The sequence below is a fragment of the Apus apus genome, chromosome 1, assembly GCF_020740795.1.
Source record: "Apus apus isolate bApuApu2 chromosome 1, bApuApu2.pri.cur, whole genome shotgun sequence".
In the NCBI taxonomy this organism is placed as follows: domain Eukaryota; kingdom Metazoa; phylum Chordata; class Aves; order Apodiformes; family Apodidae; genus Apus; species Apus apus.
This window is the reverse complement of record NC_067282.1, coordinates 153,609,419-153,637,229: the sequence shown is the minus strand read 5'-3', so window position 1 is coordinate 153,637,229 and position 27,811 is coordinate 153,609,419. Positions and strand designations below refer to the sequence as shown.

The following is a 27,811-nucleotide window of genomic DNA, read 5'->3' as shown; positions in this document are numbered from 1 at the left end:
CGCCCGGCGGGACCCGCCCGCCCGGTGGGCGCCTCCGTTCTAGAACGTTCCCGGGGCGGCGGGGCGGGGCCGGGCCCCGGGGTGGGCGGGGAGGGGGCGGGGCCTGCGGGGGGCGGGGCCGGCTGGAAGGTTCGGCGGCGCCGCGCGGCGGTTGGGCCGGGAAGCGAGCGGCTGCCTGGGCTGCCGTGACCGCCGCCTCCTCCTCCCTCCTCCCGCCGCTCCGCCATGGACGCCCGCAAGCTGAGCGAGCTGCGGGCCTTCGTCCGGCTCTGCAAGCAGAACCCGGGCCTGCTGCACACCGAGGAGCTGGCCTTCCTCCGCGAGTGGGTGGAGAGGTCGGTCCCGGGCCGCGCTGTCGGTTGGGCGGCCGTGAGGGGAGGTGGGGGGGGAGGGGCGGCAGCGCGCGGGACTCGGGGGGGGGGGGGGGAGGGCGTGTCTCGCCAGCAGCGGGGGGAGGGGCGGGGGTCCTGGCACGTGTCGGCGCGCGGCACCGCCGCGTGGCTCGGGGGGAGGGGGCGCGGAGTGGCGCGGCTGGTCGGTCCGGCCCGGCCCGGCCCGGTCCGGTTCGGCAGGCCCTCGCCGGGGAACGGCTCCGGTGCTCTGCCCCCTCCCCTCCCTTCCCGCCGCAGGGCGCGCCGGGGGTTCCAACTGGAGCGTTAAAAAGACTTGGGTTTGGTTTTGTTTTGCTTCCAAGTCTGGCTGTTGCCGCTGCAAAAGCCTGCCCCCCGGCCATCTCGGTGGCTCAGCTTTCCCGGCTGAAAAGCCCCAGAGTAATGCTTCCCCAGCTCGTGCTCGCATTACGCAGCAGGGCTGGCTAGCCTGTCTTAAAAGGAGCCGAGTTTGCGGGGAGGCGAGTGGCGTTGGTTTACATCCTGGTACCCGAAAGCATAAAACACTTGACAGTTGTAACGCGCGGAATGGTTCCTGGCCAAAAGTGTTTTATCCCTTGGAAGTGTCACGTATCAGGTATTTGCAGTGTCGCTCCCCTGTGAGGCGCCTCCAGAGTCTGCTGTTGACGCTGCTCATGGCCTTCTGTACACGTGTGGGCTGTCACGGGAGGTGTTTCCTCACTGGAAAACTTACTTAGGTTCTGCCCTGAGCGCCCAGAAGCCCCAGCTGTGGAGGGGTTGAGGTCCTTTGCTGCTGGCAGAGAACCTGCAGAACCCCGGCCTTCAGCTGGGGTATCTCTGCTTGGCTTCCGTAGCTGCAGCCCTCGCTGCTCTGAACCACTCCGAGAAGTGAGGACAGTCTTTGTAGATGGACTTTTTTTACGAAAAGGAAAGTTAAAACATGTTTATCTCATTATAAAACTGAGATTTGTTTTAGATCATTGGATCACAAGTACTCTATAGTACTTGTAGTTAGTTGAAAAACTAGAGGGGCTTTGTGTGCGTGTTTGTAAGTAAACACTGGTATTTCACAGTATGCTATACAATAAAAATGGCTACGTTGAACTGTTTGTTTGTTTGTTTGTTTTAACAGTGATGTTTAAACTTCTCAATGCATCTGAATATTAGCATGGTTGTAAAACTCTTGTAACTTTGCTTGGTTTTGCAGTACTGATAGTAGCTGCATGTGTACCTAGGGAGGAGATGCATGTCTAAGTTATCCTGCTGCAGGTCTTTATTTTGCTACCACGTGAAACACTACCGTGTGTGAGCCTCACCCTAGGTTCCTTCCATTCTTGTGTTGTGTAATTCTGAAGGCGTGAGTAGAGTATTTGGGAGGGAGAGGCAGAACACTTGAATTCTTTTGGTCAAACAGAATTAGGGAATGGAAAGGTAGTAATGTGATTTTTAACTTTCTCCATGTTAATGGGGAGGGCTTTAACTTCCAGATTAATTTTTAGAGTTTGTATTTGGTTTACAGAAGGATGCTTGTATTACAAGCATAAAAATAAGGTTTTGAACTGTGGAATGTTTTTCCATGTAAAATATCTTCACTGGATGGCATTATGTCAGAAGTTAAAAAATATTTTGAAGTAAAACCTTCCTAGAGCTTTCTTAAGATTTCTGATTTTCCTCACATATTTGAGCCAATATTTGAGTAAATAATATAGAGTGGGAGTCAAGTTACTTTTTATGTCAAAATGTCTGGAAAGCCTGGTGGGTTTCCTCTCTGCCCTTCTGTACTAGTGCTGTGTGCAGTAGGACTCTTACATGCAATTAGAGGTTCTTCTCATTCTTTGCTCAAAACTGACCCATGACCTCTCTTCAGATGGAAATAAACTCAAGAAGTCTTGTATCTCTGTCAGGCTTACCCTTATTAATCTGAAAGACAGGTTTAGTCACCAAGGTAATGCTGTGAGTGATTACAGAATAATGACTAAATAATGCTGAAATCCTTAATTCATTTTTTTTAGCTAATATTCCTGAAGGTTGATTTGATTATTTATTTTTCTTACAGCTAATTGTTCTGACTTAAATGCTAACTGCTTATAAAGCCAGAATGGGATGGTTTGTTTTTTACTAGCTGCTAATATTGCATCAGAAACCTTAAGTCTTACCTGTTTTCATGCACTTGTTATCTTCTGATCTGGGTTCTGTCTAGCTGTTGTATTTAACTTCTAGATAGATGCTCTCTGTATAGAGTGTGTACACTAGTGCATTTTTATGTTTGGAAAGCATTTTAACATCTCTTATTCATGCCTGCTTTTTCATAATTGTATAGAAAACCAAAAATTTTTACTTGAATTGTTGTGAAGTAAGTCATTAAAGGGAGTGTGTTTCAAAAACCTGCAGTTGGGCAAAGAAATAATAGCAGTCCTTAAAAATAAAGCACAGAATCCCTAATTACCGAACAAGGCTTTTTGCCTTTTTAGTTTGGATGAATTTTGACCCTTTTGAGTTCATGGTAATCCAGTTTCTCTCTAAAGATAATTTTGCTGTCCATGGTAAAAGTGGATGCAGAAATAACAGTTGCAGTTCATCCAACAAGTCCTTAAAATTGCACAACTGTGATGAGTGGAAGTATGGAGTTGTTGTTGCAGTTAAGTCCTGACAGCTCCCAAGAGTTGTTACAGGAATTGCACAGCACTTTTAGCACAAAGGTGTAATTTAAAATATCTTTTTAATGTGTATACATGTGAACTATTTATACAGCTCAGTATCCACATTTTCCTACAAGAGTGTCTCTCATATCTGTATACTGTTGCAGTTGAATACATTGCAAAATGTACATATATCCTTACTGTGCATGGTAACTGAACTTGGTTTAAGGGATTTCAGAGTAACTTGCTTCTGAGTTGTCCTAGGATTGTAACTCTAGTTTAAATAGGGAATAACTGTAGTAAAAACATTTTCAAGGGCTAGCAGTGAAACTGTTTAGCCTTGGCAGTTCATGAAATATTATATCATAAAATGTGCATATATATTCATTAGACATACCTCATAGACTCTTCTAAGCTTGGATAGTTTTTGGAGGGATGTGAAGAGGACAGAGGAGACTGACCAAGTTGCTTCAGCCGTGAGGTGATTCAAGGTGTCTGACTTTAAACTAGCTGATCTTGAGACTGATTTTTTTGTTGGGTTTTGTTTTTTCTTAGCTTGAGCTGTTCTTAAATGCATAGTTGGAAGCTGGGAATGTTACTGACCTTTTTGAGTTAGAGAGCTCTCCATCTTTTCTCAGTAAGCTAGACTTTAAAAGAGAAGGAAGAAGTGTTGCTAGTAAGTGTTAGATAGATCTTAACTTGTGGCCATTGTGTTAACCTGGCCCTGTATGTTAGAGATGGCCCTGTATGTTAGAGAATGCTGTGAGAGCTTGGAAATCAAGTATAGTCATGATGAGGTTGAGAGTGTTTGGATTAGGTTACAGGCCAATAAAGCTGATATCGCTGTGGGAGTCTGCTATAAACCTCCCAACCAAAGCACTGAGGTGGATGAAGCTTTCTATAAGCAGTTGGGAGAAATCTCCCTATCACTTGTTGTTGTTGTGGGGGACTTTAACCTCCCAGACATCTGCTAGGAATTCAACACAGCAGAGAGGGAACATTCCAAGAGGTTCCTGCAATGTGTGGAAGATAACTTCCTCACACAGCTGGTAAGTGAGCCGACCACAGAGGGTGCCCTCCTGGACCTGCTTCTGGTGAACGGGGAAGATCTTGTAGGGGAAGTCAAAGTTGGAGGCCATCTAGGGCACTGTGATCTTGAGATGATTGAGTTTTTGATCCTTGGAGAAACTAGGAGAGGGGTTAGTAAAACTGCCACCTTAGACTTCCGGAGGGCGAACTTTGACCTGCTCAGAAGACTGATTGACAAAGTCCTTTGCGAGGCTGCCTTGAGGGATAAAGGAGTCCAGGAAGGCTGGACATAATTCAAGAAAAAAGTTTCAAAGGCACAGCAGCAGGCTGTCCCCATGTGCTGGAAAACCAGTAAGTGGGGTAGGAGACCAGCCTGGCTAAATAGAGACCTTTGGCTGGACCTTTGGAACAAAAGAAGAGTCTGTGATCTTTGGAAGAGGAGACAGGTCACTCATGAAGCCTAGAAAGATGAAGTGAACCTATGCAGGGTGAAAATTAGGAGAGCCAAAATGCAGCTAGAGCTCAAAACTAGCTACAGCTTTTAAGGATAATAAAAAATGTTTCTGTAAGTTCATTCACAGCAAAAGGAGGATTAGGGAAAATCTCCATCCTTTATTGGATGCAAAGGGGATCTTAGTAACAAAGGCTGAGGAAAAGGCTGAGGTGCTCAACATCTACTTTGCCTCAGTCTTTAGCCATGGAACTGGCTGTTCCGTGGATATACAGCCACATGAGCTAGGGGACAGGGAGGGGATGCAGAATGAGCTCATCCCAATTAAAGAAGTGGTCAGAGACCTACTACACCACTTAGATACACACAGGTCTATGGGACCGGATGGGCTACATCCAAGGGTGCTGAAAAAGTTGGCAGACGTGATCACCAAGCTACTTCCCATTATTTACGTGAAGTCCTGGCTAACTGGGGAGGTCCCGATGGACTGGAGGGTAGCAAATGTAACACCCATCTATAAGAAAGGCAGAAAGGAGGATCCAGGAAACTATAGACTTGTCAGTCTGACCTCAGTACCAGGGAAGGTCATGGAGCAGATGATCTTGAGTGTTATTAGACGATGTATAGAGGATAACCAGGGGATCAGGCCCAGTCAGCATGGGTTTATGAAAGGCAGGTCCTGCCAGACGAACCTCATCTCGTTTTCTAACGTGATGACCCGCCTATTGGACAAGGGAAAGGCTGTGGATATTGTCTATCTGGACCTCCAAAAAGCATTTGACATGGTTCCCCATAGAACTGTCATAAAGAAACTGGCTGCTCCTGGCCTGGATGACCATACCATCTGTTGGATCAAGCACTGGCTGGATGGTTGGGCCCAGAGAATGGTGGTCAATAGAGTCAAATCCAGCTGGCAGCCAGTCACAAGTGGTGTTCCTCAGGACTCAGTGTTGAGACCGTTTCTGTTTAACATCTTTATTGATGATCTTGATAAGGACATAGAGTGCATTATCAGTAAGTTTGCAGATGACACCAAGCTAGGCAGGAGTGTTGATCTGCATGAGGATAGGGAGGCTCTACAGAGAGACTTGGATAGATTGGATCGTTGGGCTAATGTTAATGATCTGGGCTTCAACAAGGCCAAGTGCCAGGTCCTGCACTTGGTACACAACAACCCCTTGCAGCACTACAGGCTTGGGGAGGTGTGGCTGGAAAGTGTCTGGCAGAAAAGGACCTGGGGGTTCTAATTGACAGGTGACTGAATATGAGACAGCAGTGTGCCCAGGTGGCCAAGAAAGCCAATGGCATCCTGGCTTGTGTTAGAAATGTTGTGACCAGCAGAGGGAGGGAGGTGATTGTCCCCCTGTACTCAGCACTGGTGAGGCCACACCTGGAGTATTGAGTCCAGTTTTGGACACCTCAATTCAAGAGAGATAATGAGGTGCTGGAGCGAGTACGGAGGAGGGCAATGAAGCTGGTGAGGGACCTAGAGAATAAATCTTATGAAGAACGCTTGAAGCACTACTAAAATACTTCAGAATTTGTCATTTCCTTTATGCAGAAGAAGAGAAGTTCCAACCTTCCGTAGGCAGTCCCTACAGTCCTAGAGAAGACTCCTTGATTTTTGCAGGCTAGTAGAGAGTTATGTGCCCCATTTTCAGGCTATGAGGATGATAATTTACGAGGAACGGTTGCTACATGAACTGTGTGGTTTTTTCTGCTTAGCTCTATAAGGATTTATCAGACTGCAGTTGTGTAGTCCCTGCAGTATGATTTAGAGTAAGTAATGTCAACATTCCAGGGACACAAGTAGGCTTTTGCAATAGCTTCAGAAGATGCTGGGTTTAGTAGCTTGTACTTTTTTCTTGACAGTTTATCCTTTTAAACTTCAGATAGTGTAGTGCTGTTTGCTTGTGTTTTGTAGCAGGGCCTTTTGCCAGGACCTGTGAATCCTGCCACCTCCTTTTCTCTCTTCTTTCTCTCCCCCAGTTGATCCCTGCCCCCCCCCCATCCAAGTTTGTTTTCAGCCAACTTGGGGCCTGACTGTGAGATAGTTCTGGTGACAGAAAGGAGAAAAGAGGGAAGAACAGGACTGCAGCAGCCTGACTTAGAATCTCATCCTTAGGATGTAGTTTTAAGTTGCACTCATTCTTGAAATGAGGTATTCTGCAACCTTCCCAGTTCCTCCTGCCTATTCCTGTTTGCCTAGTTCCTTCTCCTCCCTCCTGCATCACATCTAACCAGTTGTGTGGAGCACCAAGGAGTTGGTTGAACCTGTTGAGTTGATAGAAAAGGGTTGTTGTTTTTTTTTCCCCCTGGGAGTTTATGGCCACAGCAATTAAAAACTATCAGTAGATGCCTTGTGGCAACTTGTCATTAGATGTGATTAGGTGTTACATGAAATGGAGAACTCAGCCTATGCTTATTTCTGGCTTCCAACCAATGTCAGTATAATATAGGTTATTCTATACTGAAAGAATGCCGACTATATAGAGACTGCTCCTTAGCTTACAGTGAAGGAAAGGCATGAATATTACAATACATAAGATAAATGAATTCTTTTCCTAGGCATCAGTTTTTTATTTGTGTAAGCATTTTCAGCCATTCAGGTTCTCTTAACTTGTTTGACCTCTGTTCAAAAATAATTTCTGTAATCTATATAATAATAATAACATTTAGTTTAGATTTTAAAACTTCAGTTACACTTTGGCTGAAATCAATTTTTGTCCTTAAAGAGGCAGCTTTTCCTGTTGGGAATGGGTGGGTGGGTGACATGGGATGTGCAACTGAGTGACAGTGGGGTTGTACACGAAAGAGCCAACAGACGCATGCATTATGTTACACTGAGAAAAGCATGGTGGATGCTTTTTGTTTGCTGGCTTTACAGTGAACTGGATCATGCTGTTGTGTGTTGCAACAAAAAGCTGAGATTAACAGCAGGATTTGAATCGATAATAGATATGTCACTGTTTTGATAATCTACTTGTTCTGTGTTTTCTCTTTTCTTTTGCTGAAAAGTATGGGAGGCACAATACCACCTGCTCCAGCCAATGCCTCCACAGAGGAGACAAGCAAGGTGAGATATGAAGAATTTACCATTGAAAAAAAAACAAACAAAAAACATTTGGACTCTCTGCAAATGTTACTGAGTAGGAGGAGGGGAAAAAAATTGCTGTCAGCTTTCACTCAAATAGGGTAGGTGAATATGCCTGAGTGATTAGGAGAGTTCAGTCTGAAGCCTGGCCATTGCATGTTGTAGATGACTTGTTACAGATGGCTTCTTAGTTCATCTCAAGTATTATCATGCTCCATTTCCCTAATGCTGAATGCCTGATGCTCTGTGCAATCCAAATGCCAAACAAAGACTTCATTTCTTTTTTTCATGTTCTCACTGTCTGTTTATGCATCTTCTGCAGTCATTGGTGATTACATTATAGTCTTTGCATAAGAAGTAGTAGCAAGCATGAAAGGTAATGAAGTGAACAGTGGAACTAACAACTTTTTAAGGCAGTATCGTGGAAGTTTTTTCATTATTTTTTGTTAATTTGTTTTAAGGGCTTGTATGTATTTATTGCAGGAGTTTCCCAAGCTTGCAATTCTCTTGGGAAAATGAGAATTCTTTTTTTGGGTTTAACAAGACAGTGAATGCTGGAATTACTGGCTAGTTAAAACTGTATGGAGGGATTAGGTAGTGTGTATAGGTAGTGAGTATAGTCTGTGATAATGAATATGAAGACAAGCAGCTTAAGTCTGTGACAAAGCAGGACATGCTAAGTTAGGAGATTCAGAGGAAATCAGTAATGTAGTTAGAAGTTGTTAGGAAAACATTTGAAAAAAACATAAGTTTGTGTAAGTGACAAAGATCTCTGACCTTGGCAAATGGAAACAATATTCTGATCACTGACACCAGCTTATTGTTCAGTGCTAAAGTATCTTAGTTTAATAATACTAAATTGAGAAAATTTATGATCCAGAGAACTTGTGAGAGAAGGCAGGAAGATTGGAATGATTGGTTAGTATTCATTGCAAAACTGGTTCTGAATTGGGTATTATCTGGATTATTTGTTTTTTATTATTACTGAGTTACACAATTAAAGGACAAGCTTGACCAATACCAGAAGTTAATTAATCAAAATTTGGGCACTCAGTTATTTGCATACATGATAGACTTAATCTGAGAGAGGTAAAAAGAGATTTGTATCTTAAAACCAAAGCATTTTAGCCATAGAGCTATCTGATGCTTTGAAGATTAACTTTGCATTTTCTGATGCATTGTTATTTATTAAAGTGGGAACAGAATATTGGTCAGAAATAATGTGTGCTTACCAAATACATTTCTTTTTCAGGGCAAAGCAGAGGAACAGACAGAGGAACCAGTTAAATCACCTGAACCAGAAAGTGAAGAGAGTGACTTAGGTGTGGAAAATAGATTACTTTATTACAATTCAGCATTTTGAACGTGATTCTGGAAGTCCTCTCTCTGTAAATGGAGCTTCATCTTGCTTCTTATTTTCCCCCCAGAAATTGACAATGATGGAGTTATTGAACCAGACAATGATGATCCTCAAGAAATGGGAGATGAAAATGTGGAGGTAAGCACAATATTTACAATGTTTGTGGCAGTAGGAAAGATAAGGAGTTTTCAAATTTAGTCAAGGATGGCATCTGTGGGGGAATGAGTACCACATGAGCTAGGTAGCCAGCTGTTGTTTTGTCCCTTTTCCTCCTAAATAGAAAAGTTGCTGGCTTAAAACCACAGTCTTTTCTTGCTCAAGATTCAATCATAAAGTTCAGTGAAGAAGATCAGGTCAGAAAACAGAAAAAAAAACCCAACTCCAAAACAAAGCACCCAAGAAAACTAGATGCGTAGAAAAATGCCACTATTTAACCTAAACTGAGTGTTTTGTAGCTAAAAATAGTGGTGGCTAACGTCTCTAAGCTGCAAGCAGAGTTTGTTTGGTTTTTTTAAGCTATTACTTCAATGAAAATTAAAAACAAGATTCTGGAATCAAAAACTGGAACTCCCGTCTCTGGCATTGTCTTGGCATGGTAATTCTGGCCTGGACTCCACAGCTTTTGGGTTTTGTGTGTGGTTTTAATTTTCTTTATTTTCTTAGGTAACTGAAGAGATGATGGATCAAGCTAATGAGAAGAAGATTGAAGCAATAAATGCGCTAAGTGAAGGTGATAAATTGTTTTTTAATACGTATTCAAAGACATTAGGTTTGGTTCTCTTTTTTAAAAAAGGAAGTAAATACCTTGGGCTACTTTGAAGGCTTTCAAGGAAGAGAAAACACAATTCCTGTTGGATATCCAAAACTGTCTATAACATGGAACCTATTTTAAGTGTTGTCTTCCCTATGTAGCTACAGTTTTGGGCAGGGTCGGGGTAGGGAATGAGGTACTGCAATATCTTAATTACAAATAGGTCATTATAGTACTTCCCTACATTGGAGGTTGGACTAGAGGGCCCCTAAAGGCCTTTTCGAACCTGGTTCTTTCTTTGATCAGTGTCTGTAGTAGTTTGTCTTAACACAGTGAAAAGCTGTGTAATAAAGTGTGACTTCCATTTGATAGCTTAAAAATTTAAATTTACAGATTTAACTGTCTCTCCTTCCCTCCAGCATTAATTTTGGAGTTTGTGCTTCAGTAACATAGCAAGAGGGAGAAATTTATGTTTCTTTGTTGATAATGTTTCATTTAGTAAGTGCCTAAGGACATAATGCCCTGTAAGGCAGGTTTGGAAGTTTAGATGTAATTTGCTTGCGTAAATGATTGAAACTACTGGTGCTCTTATTTAGGTGAACTTCAGAAGGCTGTCGACTTGTTCACAGATGCTATCAAGCTGAATCCTTGTTTGGCCATCTTGTATGCCAAGAGGGCAAGGTGAGTAATTATAAACTACTGATTTAAGTTTCTACTTGTTCTTCTATTGTCCTTAAGGAACCAAAATATAATGGCAACTTCAAGATCGGTATAAACTTAAACCACATGAAGGAAAAACTATGCTTCATGCATTTGCTCTTACATGTGGTCACCAGATTTACTGAAGCAGCCATATAAAGAGTTGTGATAATAGCACAGTAATACAGTGCTGTTCCAAAATGCGTTGTAGCAATATGGCTTTTGCGATGTTGAGTTAGAATAATGCTCGATAACAAACACTTGCAAAATCTGAGGTTTATTTTGGGAATAAGGTAATGATTGAAATCTTGTCCTGTTTAAAGGCAAAGTTAGTTGTGGGTGATGTGAATTCTCTCCCTGTTGTACCTGCTAAATGAATTTGCTCACTGTGAAGTGGACTTGTTTCTGTTCAACAGTCCGGTGTTTGAACAGGGCACACCTATTTCTCCACCCATTCAATACCAACCTTGCTGCTCATCACATCTGCCATGCTGTAGAGAGTTCATTGGGAACATTGTCAGATTTGATGTGTGGAAGCCCTGACTTCGTAACACACAAACATATTTTTCTTCCTAAGTTTTGAGAAGGGCTGGGTGAGTATGGGTCGCAGAAGCAGAAGTTCCCACAGATTATTTTTTTCTCCTTTTACACAAAAAAAACCCCCGCTAACTGTGGATGATTTGATAATCTAGTAGATCTTTTCTATAGCAAGGTATAATTCAAGGTTTAAGTTATCTCAATTTGTTGTATTGTAGAAAGAAGCAAACAATATATTAGAATATTGTAAAACCTGCAGTGTAACAGCAGTGCTGATGAAGTACTGTGAGTAATCCACTTCTCTGGTGGACCTGGGTTTTGGTTCTGGGGGTTTGTGTGTTTTGTCATTGGTGAGGTGTAGCTTTGAGACAGTTTTCTGACACAGTGCCCACGTGTTTGCTTCTAGAAGAGAATCTGTGACTTTGTGCTTGTTTTATGACAAGCCTTAGTGATGATGTTACTTACAGGCACTCTAATTGCTCTTAAATTGTTTTCAAGTAGATGTAAAAGGCAGAAGTTCTGACTTGGAGTATCTTAGTATAAAATACTTTTGTCAATCTAGGAATGTTTTTTTTAGCGTTTCCTTCAGAGATTACCAATTTGAATTGCCTGAACCTCCCAAAGTACTGCCATGCTAGTTAATCTAGTATTCTTGTGTGTCGTAAAATTTGCAGTTATTTCACTTAACTGAGAAGGGATTGTGGCTGCTTTCTCAGTTTGTGTGGGTTTTTTTTTTGTCTCTTCTAATTTTTAGCATTTATCTCCTGTCTCCTTTTGTAGTTCCTGATGATTCTAGCTGTTGATTCTTGTAGCCTCTATGATAACATGTGCTTTCCATGTCTTATTCTTTTAAAGACTACTACTAGTGATATGGCATGTGTAATTGTTGTTTTGTTCAAATTGCTGGTTGCCATTGGCTATAGACTTCAAACATCATGGAATTGAATTGTCCTCTGGTTTTATGTATCCTTTCCTTGTGCACTGAAGTTATTCTTGCTGACAAAGCCTGAGTCTGAACAATGAACGCTTTTGCCTCTTGCTAACAGTTCACTTTCAGTGGCAGGGGGGAAACTAATTTGCAGTGATGACTACAAAATCTTTTTGAACTCAGCTTTTCAAATGTGTTCTCTCACTAGCTTGCCTGTTAGTCATCCAAAATTATTTCCAGCTTAAGTTAGTAATTTGGTATTTCAATGTGTACAATAAATGTCCTTGTTCCCACAGTGTTTTCGTGAAACTACAGAAGCCAAATGCTGCCATTAGAGATTGTGACAGAGCTATCAAGATTAATCCTGACTCAGCACAGACCTACAAATGGAGGGGAAAGGCACACAGGTAATAAACTGCACCTGTAGTTGAGATTCTCTTGTGTGGAACAGTTTTGCTTATGCATTTTCTCCTCTGCATCTCTAAACTGTCTTGTACCTGAGAGCAGTAGCCGTGAGCCAAGAAACCATAGTGCTGTGAGTATGGCTTACAGGACAGAAAGGATGGTGATGTATTTATTGATGGCAATTTATGAGTAGTCCTTCTGGCACTCTTTTTCTTTTCAAACAAACAAAAAAACCCCCACATACCTTCTAATTGCCTACTGCTCTTCTGAATAGCATTTTCTAATTATTTGCTAAAGATTGAGTTCTAGGACTGTGGGTTTTATTTGTTTGGAGGTCTTTTGTTTTCACTTAGTTAATTTTCTTTACTAACCTATAATTCTTAAGCATTTATCTGCTGCTTGTAGTCTGTTAGATCCTAGAGCCCTTTTCCATAGTAAATTAAACTGCCTCGTTATTAAGGAAACCATTTGCTGTTTTTGAGGAGTGGTATTAAGCAAACTATGTAATTACTCTAAATGGCATTAGGCCAGTGTGCATCCCCCCATGACTATAGTTAACCTTTTTAATGACAATAAATGAAACGAAAACAGTAAGATGACACTCCTTACGGTCAATTCAAAAGTTGAAGGGGTAAATACTTACAAAACTTAAAAAAAAAAAAAAAGAGGCGTTTTAAATAATGTTCAGAGAGTAGTTTGTTCATGTCCACAGTTTTAATAAAGGGCATGGAGTCTAAGAGTGATAAAACTGGAGCGTAATTTGAATTAGCATTTCTGTCTTTAAGCAGAAGTGCTTTGACCCTTCAGGAATACCACCATTTACTTAATTATTTTATTAGCAAGGGTTTATATAAATGAATAATTAAAAAGTGCACACAGTAGCTTATATGACGTCTTCAACTATGACGTGGTGCATTGAGTTAGCTAGGGTGTTTGAGTGCTGGGTAAAGAGCATCCACTTAGGCTTGCAGTAGTAGTTGTGTAGGCTAGTGGAGAACACTGAACATCTACTTCTATGCTGAACGTGTGCTTAGTAGCGCAGAGTATTTTTATTAGTGTGCTTCATGTGTTTAGGTAGGGTACTTTTTCCTAGTTAGACCTTTCTTGTTCAAAGCCAACAATGACACTAACTGATTGAGGGGTTTTTCATTTTTACTTCAATCAAAAGTTATTATAAGGATATGGAGCAAGCAGGTATGCTCTAACGGCATCATAATATGCGGGTTATAGAAAACACCATGATTATTAAACTTTAAACTTCTCTAAGACCATATAGCTGCATTTAGAAATACTAGATTTCACATGCTTGTGAATATTTGGAAAGAGTTCAGTTTGCTTTTTGCTTCTGAATGTTAGTGTCTTCTGAATTCCAGACTTCTGGGCCACTGGGAGGAGGCTGCTCATGACCTTGCATTAGCTTGTAAACTGGACTACGATGAAGAAGCTAGCGCCATGCTGAAGGAGGTGCAACCCAGAGTAAGTGGGGAGATGTAATGGAGGTTCCTCCTCTGAGTGACACTGCTGCCTTCAGATTCTTCCAGTATGCGTTGTCATGTGGGAATGTGTTCCTGTGTCATCTGGCACTTTAACTTGAGTTTATAAATCCTTAGGTCTGCAGTCACAGCTGTTAATGGCTGCGTGTAGAGAAATTGAGTCTCTAGGCTGGTAATGTAACAGCTATGAAATAGTAAGTTCCTTTTTAAAAATCTTAACAGAAGACTCTGAAGTACTTGAAGTTTGCCAGGCATTTTAGAACCTACACTAAAATATTCAGAAGAGCAAGAGAACACTGTGATAATGGATTTTTTTCAAAATGTTACTGAATTGATCAAAGCTTCATCCTAAAGACGTTTTACAAAGGAAGCGTTCTTTGCAGTGATTTGTACTTTCCTTAGTCTGCCCCATGAGGGCAGCATCATCTCTGCAAGACTGGTTTTCAGCTTTTCTCATGTGATGGACCCCAGCATTCTTCTAAGGAATAACTTTTGTGTGAAAAACGTGAGACAGTTGATAGCAGGCTTTTTTTTTTTTTTATCTGTTTTGCATATTCCTTTCAAATTTTTGACAGCCCACAGATTGCAGCTATTGTATTTGATTTAAGTGGCAAGTTGGGAGGAGGTGTAGACTACAGGGCTGCCCTCTCTTAAGAAGAGACATGGGGCTGCCCCTCTGTCAGATGGAGCCAGATCCAGCTGGCTTCAAAACGGACCCACTGCTGGCCAAAGCTGAGCCAGTCAGTGTTGTTGGTGGTGCTTTCATGATAAAATATTTAAGAAAAGGTTAAAAGATGCAGTGCAACAGCTGTGAGAGGGGAGTGAAGAGAAAAAAAAAGGTGAGAAGCAGCCCTGCAGACAGCAATATCAGTGAAGAAGGAAGTGGGGGAGGAGGAGGTGTGCCAGGCATGGGAGCAGCCCATGGAGAAGACCATGGTTAAGCAGGTTGTCCTCCTCAAGCCCATGGAGGAGGTTCATGGTAGAGCAGATATCCATCCTGCAGCCCATGGAGGACTCCAGAGCAAGTAGATACACCCCTGAAGGAAGCTGCAGCCCATGAAGAGTCCATATTGGAGCAGATTCCTAGCAGAAACTGCGGACTGTGGAGAGAAGGCCGTGCAAAAGCTGTTTTTTCTGGCATCAGCTGCAGCCCTTGGGAGACCCATACTGAAACAGTCTGTTGTTTACGAACTATACCCTGTGAGGAGGACCCATGCTGGAGCAGTTAGTGAAGGATGGTATCCTGGTGCGTGGGGGACACCCCGTGCTTGAGCAGAAAAAAAGTGGGAGGAGAAAGGAGTGGTGGAGGTGCAGTGTTATGAACTGATGTGCTGGTTTGGTGTGATTTTTGGTAGTGGGGGAAGGGCCCCAGGGGTGGCTCTGGTAAGAAGCTGAGAAGCGCCATTAAATATTTTCATCAACGACCTGGATGAGGGAACAGAGTTTACCCTCAGCAAGTTTGCTGTTGACAGAAAACTGGGAGGAGTGGCTGACACACCAGAAAGCTGTGCTGCCATTCAGCAAGACCTAGACAGGCTGGAGAGCTGGGCAGGGAGAAACTTAATGAAGTACAACAAGGGCAAGTGCAGAGTCTTGCATCTGGGAAGGAACAACCCCATGTACCAGTACAGATTGTGGGCTGACCTGTTGGAGAGCAGTGTAGGAGAAAGGGACTTGGGGGTCCTGGTGGACAGGAGGATGACCATGAGCCAGCAGTGTGCCCTTGTGGCCAAGAAGGCCAATGGCATCCTGGGGTGCATTAGAAAGGGTGTGGTTAGTAGGTCAAGGGAGGTTCTCCTCCCCCTCTATCCTGCCTTGGTGAGGCCACATCTGGAATATTGTGTCCAGTTCTGGGCCCCTCAGTTCAAGAAGGACTTGGAACTGCTTGAAAGAGTCCAGCGCAGAGCCACAAAGGTGATGAAGGGAGTGGAACATCTCCCTGATGAGGAAAGGCTGAGCCAGCTGGGTCTCTTTAGCTTGGAGGAGACTGAGGGGCGACCTCATCAATGTTTACAAATATGTTAAGGGTGAGTGTCAGGAGGACAGAGCCAGGTTCTTCTCAGTGATGTCCAGTGATGGGACAAAAGGCAATGGGTGCAAACTGGAGCATAGGACGTTCCACACAAATGTGAGGAAAAACTTATTTACTGTGAGATTGACGGAGCACTGGAAAAGGCTGCCCAGAGAGTTTGTAGAGGAATGTCTCCTTTGCTGGAGACATTCAAAACCCCCTTGGACACATTCCTGTGTAATGTACTCTAGGTGATCCTGCTTTGTCAAGGGGGTTGCACTAGATGGATCTTTCGAGGTCCCTTCCAACCTATAAGATTCTGTGATTCTGTGAATCTCCCCCTGCTCCAAATCTAGCCAAGAAGCCATTAAAAGGACAACACATGTGCCTCTGTGATTAACATACAAAAGAACTGATATAAGACCTGAGCAGAGGAGCACTTGAAGAACAGCTGTGCTGGAGAGGCAGAGTAGGATTGGTGGTTGGTGAGGAAGAAGGTGCACTGGCAGAAGTTTCCCTGCAACCCATGGCAAGATGGCAGCTGTCCCCCTGCACTCAGGGAGGAACGTGGTGGAACATTCCGTGAAGGCATCAGTAAGGGTGAATTTGGCCAGTGGACTTGGATTTTGTGGCCAGTGGATTTGCTGCCAGTGGACTCTCATTATGCAGCTTTGGCAGACCCTGGTACCAGGGGAGGTGACTGTTCCCGAAGCAGCCCGTGACTCTGTGGGAAGCCCAGGCTGGAGCAGCTCCAGACCTCGTGGCAAGGAGTCATAAAGGAGAGGTTTGTGGAGGCTCTCTCCCATGGGAGGGACCCCATGGGGAAGCAGGGAAGGACTGTAAGGAATCCTCCTTCCTGAGGAGGAAAGAGCAGCAGGAACCACCAGCCTGTGAACTGACTGTAAACCCCATCCCCTGTTGCCCTGTGCTGCTGGGGGGAAGGAGGGAGAGAAACCAGGAACAAAGTGATTTGGCCCCGGGAAGAAGGGAGGGGTAGAGTGAACGTGTAAGCACTGCTCTTTGTGTTGTCCGTGTCCTGTGTGCATTGGATTAGTGTGAAATTAAATTATTATTTTTACTCCAAGTTGAGTCTGTTTTGTCTGGAATCTTAATTGGTGAAGAACCCTCCTGTCCTTCGTCTCGACCCGTGAGGTTCTAGTTGGCCTTTGTCCTTCCCATCCCAGAGTGTTTGTGTGTGAGGGGGGGAGTTGAGTGAGTGGCCATGTGGCTGTTTCTTTGTTGTCATGTTAGGCCTAAACCACAACAACTGACTACAGCCCCCATCCCCCTGCACTGTTTGGGGTGGAGGGAGGAGGTGGAAGAGTGGCGAATGAAGGAGTGAAGCTGAGCTTTGGGAAGGAGTGGAATAGGGGGAATGTGATTTTAGATTTGTCATTGTTTCTCGTCATCCTACTCTATTTTTAATTGGCAATAAATCCTTCCCCATGTTGTGTCTGTTTTGCCCATGATGCGTGATCTCCCTGTCTACCTCGATCTAGGAGCTTCTCTATTTTATTTTCTCTCCTTGTCCTGTTGAGGAGGGGAAGCAAGAGAGCAGCTTAGTGAGCATCTGACAGCCAGCCAGGCTTAACCTACTACACATATAAACATTGCTTTGTCTAATAAATTCAGCTTTCAGTTTGCCTACCCGATCTTTGTAGGAGACACTGTCTCTAGCAAAACAAAAATGGAAACAATCTTGCAGCCTATTACTGTATTCTGTATTGGAGACTACTGATCTGTGGTTAATGTAATTAGGTCCTAGGTCTCAACCTTTATTTTAAGAGAGGTACTTAACGCTTCCCTGAGGGGAACCTTTTTCATGGGTGATTTTTTTTTTTTAAGCGAAGATGATTCATTCATCTCATTTATTCATTTCCAGTTTTCCTAGCACTTTTTAGTTTGTAGCGCTTCTAGCTGAAAGTCTGAATCATTCTAAAAATGCTTAGTTCATTTTGAGAAATGCATAGAAACAATGAAAATCAAAACATTTACTTCTCCCTTAACGAACTATAAAATAGCCTTTACATCAGATTTTGATAACACGTACTGCATTCAGTATCAGTTGGTCCAGCTGCCTGCAGTGTGATTTCTCTGGCAGATCTACTTCAAGAGTTACGTGGTACAGAATCACCACCACTAAGGCTGGAAAAGACCTTTAAGATCATCAAGTCCAGCCTGTAACCTAACACCACATTGACTAGACCATGGCACTAAATGCCACATCCAGCCTTTCCTTGAACACATCCAGGGACAGTGGCTCTACCACTTCCTTGTGAAGTCCATTTCAGTGTCTAATCACCCTCTCCATGAGGAAGTGCTTCCTAATATCCAACCTAAACCTCCCCTGGCGCAGCTTCAGGCTGTGCCAATGAGTATCTCCTAGCTAAAATAGGTTTGTATCAAAACTTCACTTCTTAAAATACCTTCCTTTAAAGAGTATTCTGAAAGAATAGAAGAGTATCCATTGTAGGAGTAGTTAGTACCTTTGTTCTTGATCATCGATTTTGCTGTGTCCTTTAGTTAGAGGAGTGTTATTGGGACAGCTTGTGAAATCATGAATCATTTTTGCTATACTACATAGGGCTCAAACCAGAATGTATCCTTGACTGAGGAGCCTTGGGGAGTTCATTGTTAACTACTTGATTTGAGAAAAAGATAATAACAGAAAGGAAGCTTTCTCCCCACTAGCCCTTTCTTGGTTTGGTTCAGGATTACTTTGGTCTGCTTATGTCTAGCTGTATATGCTGCAAAGGCACCTGCAACAGCAGTAACACTATCTGCAGTGTGTGTGTGTGCAGGGGGATTTATACTTCCTATTTGCCAATGAAGATTCCCTTTTCTGGGGCAGTTGCTGGTTTTAGCCCTGGAGAAATAAATATTTCAGCATAAAAGCATGAAGGGACTTGGAATTATTACCTGTTTAAGTTATAACTATGGTCAAAGTCACAGAGTTCTACAGCAAAAAAGTGTACAGGAGTGCATGTTCTGATGGATCCAGTTAAGGCTGAGTAGACACGAGTAACTGCAACAGAGGGGAAGAAGCAAATGACTCCTGAAACAAGGGGGCTTTTAGGAGGTGAAGTCAAATCTTATCTTTAAGAGCTGGTAAAAGATGGTTACACTTACGTGTATTTTATCTTGAGATAAGTTGTGAGATATACTAGAAATGGATACGAAAACTGGTATTCTGTTGTAACAGGCTCAGAAAATTGCAGAACATCGCCGAAAATATGAGCGGAAGCGTGAAGAAAAGGAAATCAAGGAAAGAATGGAAAGAGTGAAGAAGGCACGGGAGGAGCATGAGAGAGCACAAAGGGTGAATTCTTAGGCTTTAATATTTCTTAATACTTTCAAGAGTCTCATCATTATTTTGGTTAAAATGAACTGCAGAGAAGAATCACTTTCATTTTAAGTCTTAAATTTAGCTAGTTTATTCCTGTCCTGGTTACGTGGCTGATAATGAAATGGCGAGAAGAGGGCATTGTACTGCAACTGCTTTTATTGCTTATGACAAAAACAGGCTCTGGAATCTCTACTAATTCTGTGTCTCAATAAGTCAGTTAGTGTATGACTTTACCAGAATAGCTTTCACTTAAAGCACTTTTACCTCCCAAAGTGAGAGGTTTTAATTTCAGGATAATACTTTGCTTCTCTTCCTCACTTCTTGACACAGTTTGCTTGCTTCTTAATGATTTACTGGTCTATATTAATACATTGGGGGTGGGAGTCAGCTCTGAAAATTTGAGGAGCTAAAAGAAATAATAAAATGTATATTCAGCAAAAATCTACTCTGCACTTATCTGCAAAAACGTACTAAAGTAAGAGTAGACATCACTGTTTCTTGTCAGAGGTTTTGTACATAGTGAAGTGGTTTGTTTATTGCAATAGCCTATTTGTCTGCAACAGTCTCAGCTATTTTTTTTTCTCCTAAAACCAGTTGAGCATTAGAAAACAGGCTGTAGTTCCTTTGCTTTGTGTGGAATGATGTGCTTTCATCTGCAGGAGGAAGAAGCAAGACGACAGGCAGGAGGAGCTCAGTTTGGTGGTTTCCCAGGTATTATTTTTTTTTTTAAGCACCAATAGTCAAGGTGGGGGTGTTAGTTATTTCCATGTGGAGTATTATAACCACAGTTTTTATAGCATTTGTTCTCAAGACAGAGATAAAAATACTTTGTGACATTTAGAACTTGTCTACAAATAACTTTTTGAGCACTAGTGAGAAGAGGGGTGGGATTCTTTCTATTAAAGAGGGTTGATGGTGGGTAGCAAGTAGAGGGAAGACACAAGTCAGTAATAGAGAACAGAATGAAAGGATTTAGGGCTGCGAAAACAACAAATGTGCAGGATTTGCTTAATATGTGCTGGAAAACTAGTATAAAAATGTTTTCTAAATGACCCAGGGTGCCTTGGACCCATTCAGCTTAAGAACACTAATTTTTAAGTTGAAAAATTGAATATTAGGGAAATCTGTGCTGGTTGCAAGCTACTGAACAGAACAGTTCCTTAAACGAGGTAGTGCAGTTTACCTTTGTAGAAAAGCTATCCTTGAGCAGTTCTACAAAAACTGGGCTTTCCGTGTTATTTTTGGGTACAATAAAATGGGGAGAAACAAGAAAAAGTGCTAATGCTGTTGAAGATTGAAACGTAGCTGAGGTAGGCTGAGTGTATGCTCCAACCAGATCAGCTTGCCAGGGGAAACTAAGAGAGACCGTATCTACCCTGCTCGGCACAGCTGAGGTAGCTGCTGATATAGGATTGAAAAATAGATCTTGAAGCATTTTTCTTCTGAATTTTTTTTTTCTTTGGTGATAAAATTTTTTCAAACCTGAAGTTCTTGCCAAATGTAGAACGTGCCTGGGACATAATAATAGTGATCTGCTTTTACTCTGAATTGTTCACCTGAGGCATTAAAACTTAAGTTCCTGAGCTTGAGATGTACCTGATTTAAGTTAGCTGGAAAATTAACTGTATCTGTGCACCAGGTGCTCGACCCTGCCACTCATTACAAGCTTCCTATTCAATTGGGTTAAAAACATGGATGAAATAAGATGTAGGTCATAAAAAGAAGGTGAAGATCCTGCTTTCCACTCAGTGAAGCAGCTGTAGCCTTACAGAAGAAATGGCTTTAGAGGTGTGGCAAAGGAAGAATGTCTTGGTGTCTCAGAGATCTTCCTGTATAAATGAATTAAATGTTTTTCAACATGCATTCTTCATGTCTTGGGTTTGTAGGTGGCTTTCCTGGGGGTATGCCTGGAATGGCAGGTATGCCAGGTCTCAATGAGATTCTCAGTGATCCAGAATTTCTTGCAGCCATGCAGGTGAGTGTTTCTTAAATTCAAAGCTAAAAGTTCTGAATGAGGGAGGAACAGTGTTCATGAGCTAGGAGAAGAAAGCTATGAACTTCTGGATAGCAATGGTATGCTTTTTCTGTGGTGAAGTTCTCTCCTTGTCTGCGTGGAATCCACGTTAGCTATTTCTCAAACTGGTGGGAGCTTAATTAAAGGTGCCTCCACCCTGCCCCATACTCACCTATGATAAGCAAAACTATGTGCTGTATAGAGTTCTTAATCTCCTTCGAGTCTCTTCAGTGTTTATTTTCCCTGTGGTATAAATCAGTTGCTCCTTTTTGAATGTACACACATTGTGGCAAGATAATTATGCACAGACAAAAACTGTTAATATGGTTGCAACACAATATATTGCAGTAATACTGAGATGAGAATTGCCTTTCTATTTAGGGGATTCAGTGCTTGGTTTTGGTAGGGGTGAAGTAATATCATAATAGTTCTGCATCTGGCATTTTGTAAATTCATGTTCAGAAAACTTATTTCCCCAGTGGGCTTGATTAATTGCTCAATTAATTATTTGTTCAATGTCATGACTACTTTTACACAATAAAAGTATTCCAGCAGAATAAAGAGAACATATACGACAATGTCAGTTTCAGGGCCAGGTGAGCTAGGAAATATCTGAGCTGTATAGTTATATTTATGTACTAATACGATCAAGTATTAAAGTGTTTTGTTCTTTTTCTGGATTGCTATGCTTTAACTAGAGTTACATGTTTTTCTCAGCTCATGGAACAGCTACAATCCCCATCTAAATAAAAGCATCACATGGGACTATTACTTGTTATACCTTGAAATCACAAAAAAGGCATCCCTTTCTATGCAGAAGTTCATGGGTTCCCTGAATGGTTGCTGGTGTTTGGAAACACACCTTTACTTAGGCTGCCACAGTCAGCAATGTTGACTTGCATGCAAACACCTCCTTCCCCCCTAATTGTAATTGTATTCATTACCTGGCTAATGTAAGCTGTAATACAGCACTTTGAAATTAGAGTTGCTGAAAACAGAGCTTTGAGGTGCAGCTAAACATTGAGCATTGCCACACGCCTTTAAGAAAGCTCCATTGCGTGCTGATTATACATACTCCAACATATTGTAGGACTCTGTTGCAAGAATGTGTGTTGACAGTGTTTTCTAATAATAGTGCAGGCAGGCTTTAACATGTAGAGCCTGTCAGCAAAGTCTCTCTCACTGATCTCTTCTGTACAAACTTTAAATCTAGACACACTGTATTCAGCATTTCACCTATGTCTGCACTCCTGCCTTTTCCTAAAATGTCCAGCTGGCTATGTTCTGAACCTCTCTGAATTGGCAGTGTAAGCTCTAGACTTAGAAGAGTAGTTTCTAATGCTTGGCTTCTGCTCAGTCCAGCTAGGGAATATAATAGTAATATAAATGTAATAGCTGACAGCTATTACTTAGGTTATCTGAGGTGTTACCAAAAAGTCTGAAGGTGCTGAATTGCACACGTCTCTCCCACATCACTAATCTTAAGATACTTGTTAACTGATAGTGTGTAGAGGCTTTTCAGTGAGAAGTTACTACTGAAAATGGAGTATTCTGAGAGTCAAGACCTCCTCAGTCTCTTCAGACTTAGTGACTATCATCTCATCATCTTTGAGACTCTTTTCCATGAGCTAACGTTGAAATGTGCCCGAGTCTGTTAACATCTCAGTAAATCTTAGAACTGTGTGTGCCTGAACATGAGCTGGATTAAACTGGTTCCACTGTCAACTTCAGCTTGTCATCTGTAGAAGCAACCAAAGAACCAGATATGGCTGCCTATGGACATGTTTATAGAAGTTATTGGTCATCATTGGCATAAAGATAAGGATTTGCAAACTAGGATATAAACTTCTCTTGATTAAGATTTTGTTTCATTACCTGAAGATTTACTGTCTTCAGGCTATTTCCTTTTTTCTTCTTCAATTGAAATTGTGGCTAGTCTTTTATGCATAAAAGACAGGTGGCAAAATTTGTGTTGCATTTCTTCTCATAGCTTCTTAGCAGTAGTAGTTGTGACCTTTTGCAAGGACTTTAATGCATATTGTTTTAGCTTATTTGCCCCTAAGCTTTTTATCTCAAGGAGAATTGGCAGAAATTTGTATGTGTGTGTGTTTCTCTTATTATTTTGGCTGTCTGAAGGGTTCTTTAGTACTTCCTATCTTGCATGTGCAGCTGCTTTCTCTGGACACAACGTGACGTTTGTGTTTTGGAGATCTATTGTGGATAAAAGATAAGTTCTTTTCAAAAGGAGTGATGTGTAAGATGAACCTATGGATTCCTTATTTTATATGTAGTCACATATTAGACTTAGACTTCCACCAAAATATACATTGGAAGAAGAATGGTTATAACATTTTCCTTAGAGGTGTTCTTTATCCTTCAGCAACCAAAGACTAGAGCATTGGAAAACTGCATGTTCCACTAATGCTGTTTATACAGTGGTTCCTACTCCACCTTATGTGCTACGTATTTCCCTATGGAAGTGTTGATATCTTAGTCTTAAACTTTATTCTGATAATACCACTCGCCAATGTGAAACCTCAGATAGTTAAGCACTTTCATAAACACAGTTGAAGGTTGAGAAACTCCGGGGAGATACAAAAGTACAGAATTATTCACTTGCTGTAAATTTGTAAGACCACAAAACACATAGCGTAAAACTGGATATTTAGTATCCTTTTAGGTGTGCTTTGACACAAACCTGTCACTAAGCTTACTCAGCTTTTTTGTTTGGATTCATATATGGGTGAAAACACAGATTTAACAACATGACACAATCTTTATAGTCATATGCCCTATTTTGAACTTGGAAATTCAGAAAGTTTGAGGCTGTGAAAGTATTTTTTTCTTTGCATAGGAATCCTGCAAAGTGGAAAAAATGTCTTATGTCTGTATTCTGAAATTCAGCATTCCATTTTTATAGACGGCAGATTTCCTTTTGTGAGGGAGATGGAGCACTTTTAAATCCTTCTAACAAAAGATGAGACTTGACTCTTGGTTCCAAACATGCACAAAACATGTCTGAACTACGTGGATGATTTCAGTGGAGTTCACACCTACCAAATGCAATTTTGGATCAGAGTTGTTAAACAGCTTTTGCCTATGTCTGATGCTATAATAGATATAGACTCATGTTACTGCAGCACTGAGGACACCAGTTGTTTTTTGATGGTTTCCAAAGCATACATCTGCGGTAGTACTGGTCTAGAAGTCTAAGAAAGATGGTGTCTTTCAGTGAAATAACTTAAATTTGCTGGAAAGACCAGCAAATGAAATTACAGCTGATGCAGTTATTTGTATTGGACATAATAAACTGTTTGCACTTCAGCTGGATTAAAGAAAAATTAAATCTTTGCAGAACTTTCTTATAATAGACATTTTTCCAGGCTAAGATGTAAAATTGGTCTATACAGATTTATTAAAGGGCACTGTTCAAAACATAAGCATGTAAAATAAGTAAAAGCAATCCTAGGTCAACGAAGGCCAAAGGTGTACTAGAAGTACAGAAAAAAGTATTAATGTTTCTTGTGTTAAATGGAGAAAATGGAGTTGGTATTATTTTGACTGCTGACTTTAATGTATTTGTATTTATTAACTGCAACACAATAGTGTGATGGGAGATAACAAGGTTCTGTTCAGTTGTGATTTTTCAGAGGAGATGGGGAGTGACTGACAATTAGATGCATTTTTTTTAAAAGCCAAACATTGCCAAATCATCTGCTCACAGTCCAGCAGGTTAAAGTTCCTGCTTCTAGAAGGAACAGAGGTGAAAGGAATGAGTAGCAGCTATTGCTCAGAGAAGGGCTATCCTGTCATGCATGCTACACGCACAGAACTCCTGCCACCTTCAAAATGCATTTGAAGATGCCTGAACAGAATTAATCCAGTAGATGTGCCTGTGTTTGATGGTTCCTGTGTTGAGGGAAAAGAACTCTTATCCCCTTCCTCACACATTGCAGTATTACTGTAACAAGTTAAGTAAGGGTGGTGTTTAGTGATGCAGCTTTAACAACATGCACTATATCATTGGGTTCTCTTTAGAGACATCTTGCCCAAAACTCTAATCTAGTCTTGTCATGTTTAAAGCTGAGCACGATCAGATTCGTGTCAGAAGCACTAACTTGTAGACTTGTTTTATAAATGCCCTAATTTTTTGCTTTTTGTTCTGCAGGATCCAGAAGTTATGGTTGCATTCCAAGATGTTGCCCAGAACCCAGCAAATATGTGCAAGTACCAGAATAATCCCAAAGTCATGAATATCATCAGTAAATTGTCTGCCAAATTTGGCAGTAAACCATAAAATCCCTGGTTCTTAAAAATCATATCGGAATGGGAAGAATTGGATTTGGCTAACCAGTGTTGCAATAAAACAAACCATTGTACCTCTGATCTTCTTAGGAAGAGAAATGGGGTGTTCTATGGAGAACTTCTCACTAGCCCCAAGTGGTGACTTTATTCAGTAATTGGTTTATAGCACTCAAATTACATTCAGATGACCTAGTTTCAAACATCCCTCCTTATCCAAGAGTTGCAGCCTTTTATTATAAGTACTGCAGACCATTTTCTTTAAATGAATACTCCTGTAAGAAGTTGTGATATTCCAGGAGTGTAAGATAAATACTTGCTGTTGTGGTGTTTTGGATTCTTTTTTTTTTAGTTACTCCCAGTGAACAAAAAGAAGCTTTAACAGTTGAAGTCTGTCTTATTTCCCATAGGACAGAAAAGTTGGCCTAATCACAAATAGCAAAGGTGGGACAAGTCTGAAGAATTAACTGGATAAAGGAATTATTTGTAAATACAAGTCTCTTTTTTTTTTTCTTTTTTTTTTTTTTTTTAATGGGTGACTGACTTTAAATAGCTGTTAATTATAACTATAACCATGTTAGCTAGTTACACACTGGAACTTCTGGCAGTACTGCAGATAATTTAATATTTTGATCACCACAATTGTGTAGCAAAGGTACAGTCCTATTCTTTGCACAACCTGGCATGAAGTAGATATTGCAGAGGCCACAGAGGTTTTGTTACTTGGTCAAATCTTGTCTGGCAACTTTACATAACTTTTTTTCAATATGGGTATGGGAGAGCAGCTTACTGTCGGTGCTTGTGCTCATGTCCTTTCCCAGTTGGCACGTCCTCCGCTGGTTGCACTCGCCCTTCTTTGGGGTCTTGCTTACCAGGTTTCATCTATTTGGAAACTTTAGGGAAGGAATCTCATTCCCATCACTACCTCTGTCCCTCTGAACGCAAGCCATCCAGAACATGTAAATGCAGAGTTATAAATCAGTGAAGGTGAGAATAGCCAACAAAATTGCAGCTCTGAGTTCTGAGTCGGTTAGAGTCCTTACATGCTTATTCATTATCATTTCCTAGCCAAAATGCTGCTGTTTAGAGGTGATGACTCTTCCTTCACGGCATATTGTAGTCTTCCGTCTTTTCTTGTATCTTTTTCTTTAAAACAAAACAAAACAAGCCCTAAAATGAAAAGCTGTTGTCGTAGTTTCATACTTCTGTGTTTTTGAGACTTACGATACGGAGGAAAAGGTGACGTAATTGGAGCGGTCAGAACATTCTTCTAACACTTGTGGATTAACAGCATGGTTATCCTTGAAGCAGTGTCTGTGCTGATGATGTTAATTTGATTCATCTACCAATAAAGACAGTTGTTGCTTCTGTTTGTTTAGCTAAAACATTGTATTTTCGTGGAAAAAATGACCATAGTTACCTGTTCATAACTTGAAACATTTATGTTACTCTTTTGTATTTCTGTATCTTAAGCCATAACTGATGTTACAATTTTTAAATAAATCTGGTTTGGTGTAAGAACTCAACAACAGTTGCAAAAAAAATAAAAATCCCCAAATACTTTTTCTCATATAATGACCCTGCAGAATGAAATGTGAATCTTTTTGCTTATGAAATATAGTTCCAAATACTTCTCTTAGCCTTTAAAAATAAAGTATGGTTTTGAAAAAGAAAGCTTTTTGGGTTTGTGTAACTTTCTGATAAAACCTGTTATGTTTAAATTAAATGTGTAAGTGCTTCAACTAAGTTGTATATACAACTTCTGATTTAAATTGGAACTAAATGCTTAAGGGCTTGTCTTCATGACCAAAATGAACTCAAGTGATGAGTGAGTGTTGCAGTGAGCCTGGCATTTGGTTATACTCTTGATCATTTCCCAAGATTAAATACTTGAAGTAGATTACCCCTCAGTGACCCCTTAAACTGAAACTTGATTTCTTCATTCAGGGTGATGCATGTGTGCTATGCATGAATTATATTCTCTTGAATATAAATTTATTCCTTACAGTTTCCTGTTGCTTCTTCTTAGGTGTTTGTGTCTGTCTACCTATGACTAGTCAAAAGTAGGAAGTTACCCCCAGCTAGCAGACCTGTGTTCTGCCTGCTTGCTTACACACCGGCTACCCTTATTGAGCACTAATTGACTCCAGAAAAACATTCTCCCTAATTCTGGTATTAATGTTATCAGTCTAGATGAATTCCAGTGGTCCTTTGGGATTGCACAACCCATGACTCCCTTGGTATGGGTATTTTGTTTGTTTGTTTGTTTTTGATGTTCTCTGGTCAGTTAATTGAGGAGATGTCTGGACCTCATCTCAGTTCCCAAATTTGTATATGTGGACATCTAAGCAGCTAAACTAGTTTGAACGGGAGTGCAAGTGCAGAAAGTTAACTCCCCAGGA

The 27,811-nt window shown here is 41.2% G+C and overlaps 1 protein-coding gene across 1 annotated transcript; it reads left to right on the top strand.

Annotated features, from left to right (window-relative positions):
• The first annotated feature begins 116 nt into the window (after window positions 1-116).
• Window positions 117-27,083, top strand: ST13 (ST13 Hsp70 interacting protein). The gene is made up of 12 exons (XM_051611574.1): window positions 117-335; window positions 7,488-7,545; window positions 8,816-8,885; window positions 8,991-9,061; window positions 9,587-9,653; window positions 10,271-10,355; window positions 12,135-12,245; window positions 13,617-13,719; window positions 18,950-19,066; window positions 19,753-19,804; window positions 20,980-21,068; window positions 25,276-27,083. The coding sequence occupies exons 1-12, from the start codon at window positions 226-228 to the stop codon at window positions 25,402-25,404; spliced, it is 1,062 nt and encodes a 353-aa protein (XP_051467534.1). The 5' UTR covers window positions 117-225; the 3' UTR covers window positions 25,405-27,083.
• The last annotated feature ends 728 nt before the right edge of the window (window positions 27,084-27,811 follow it).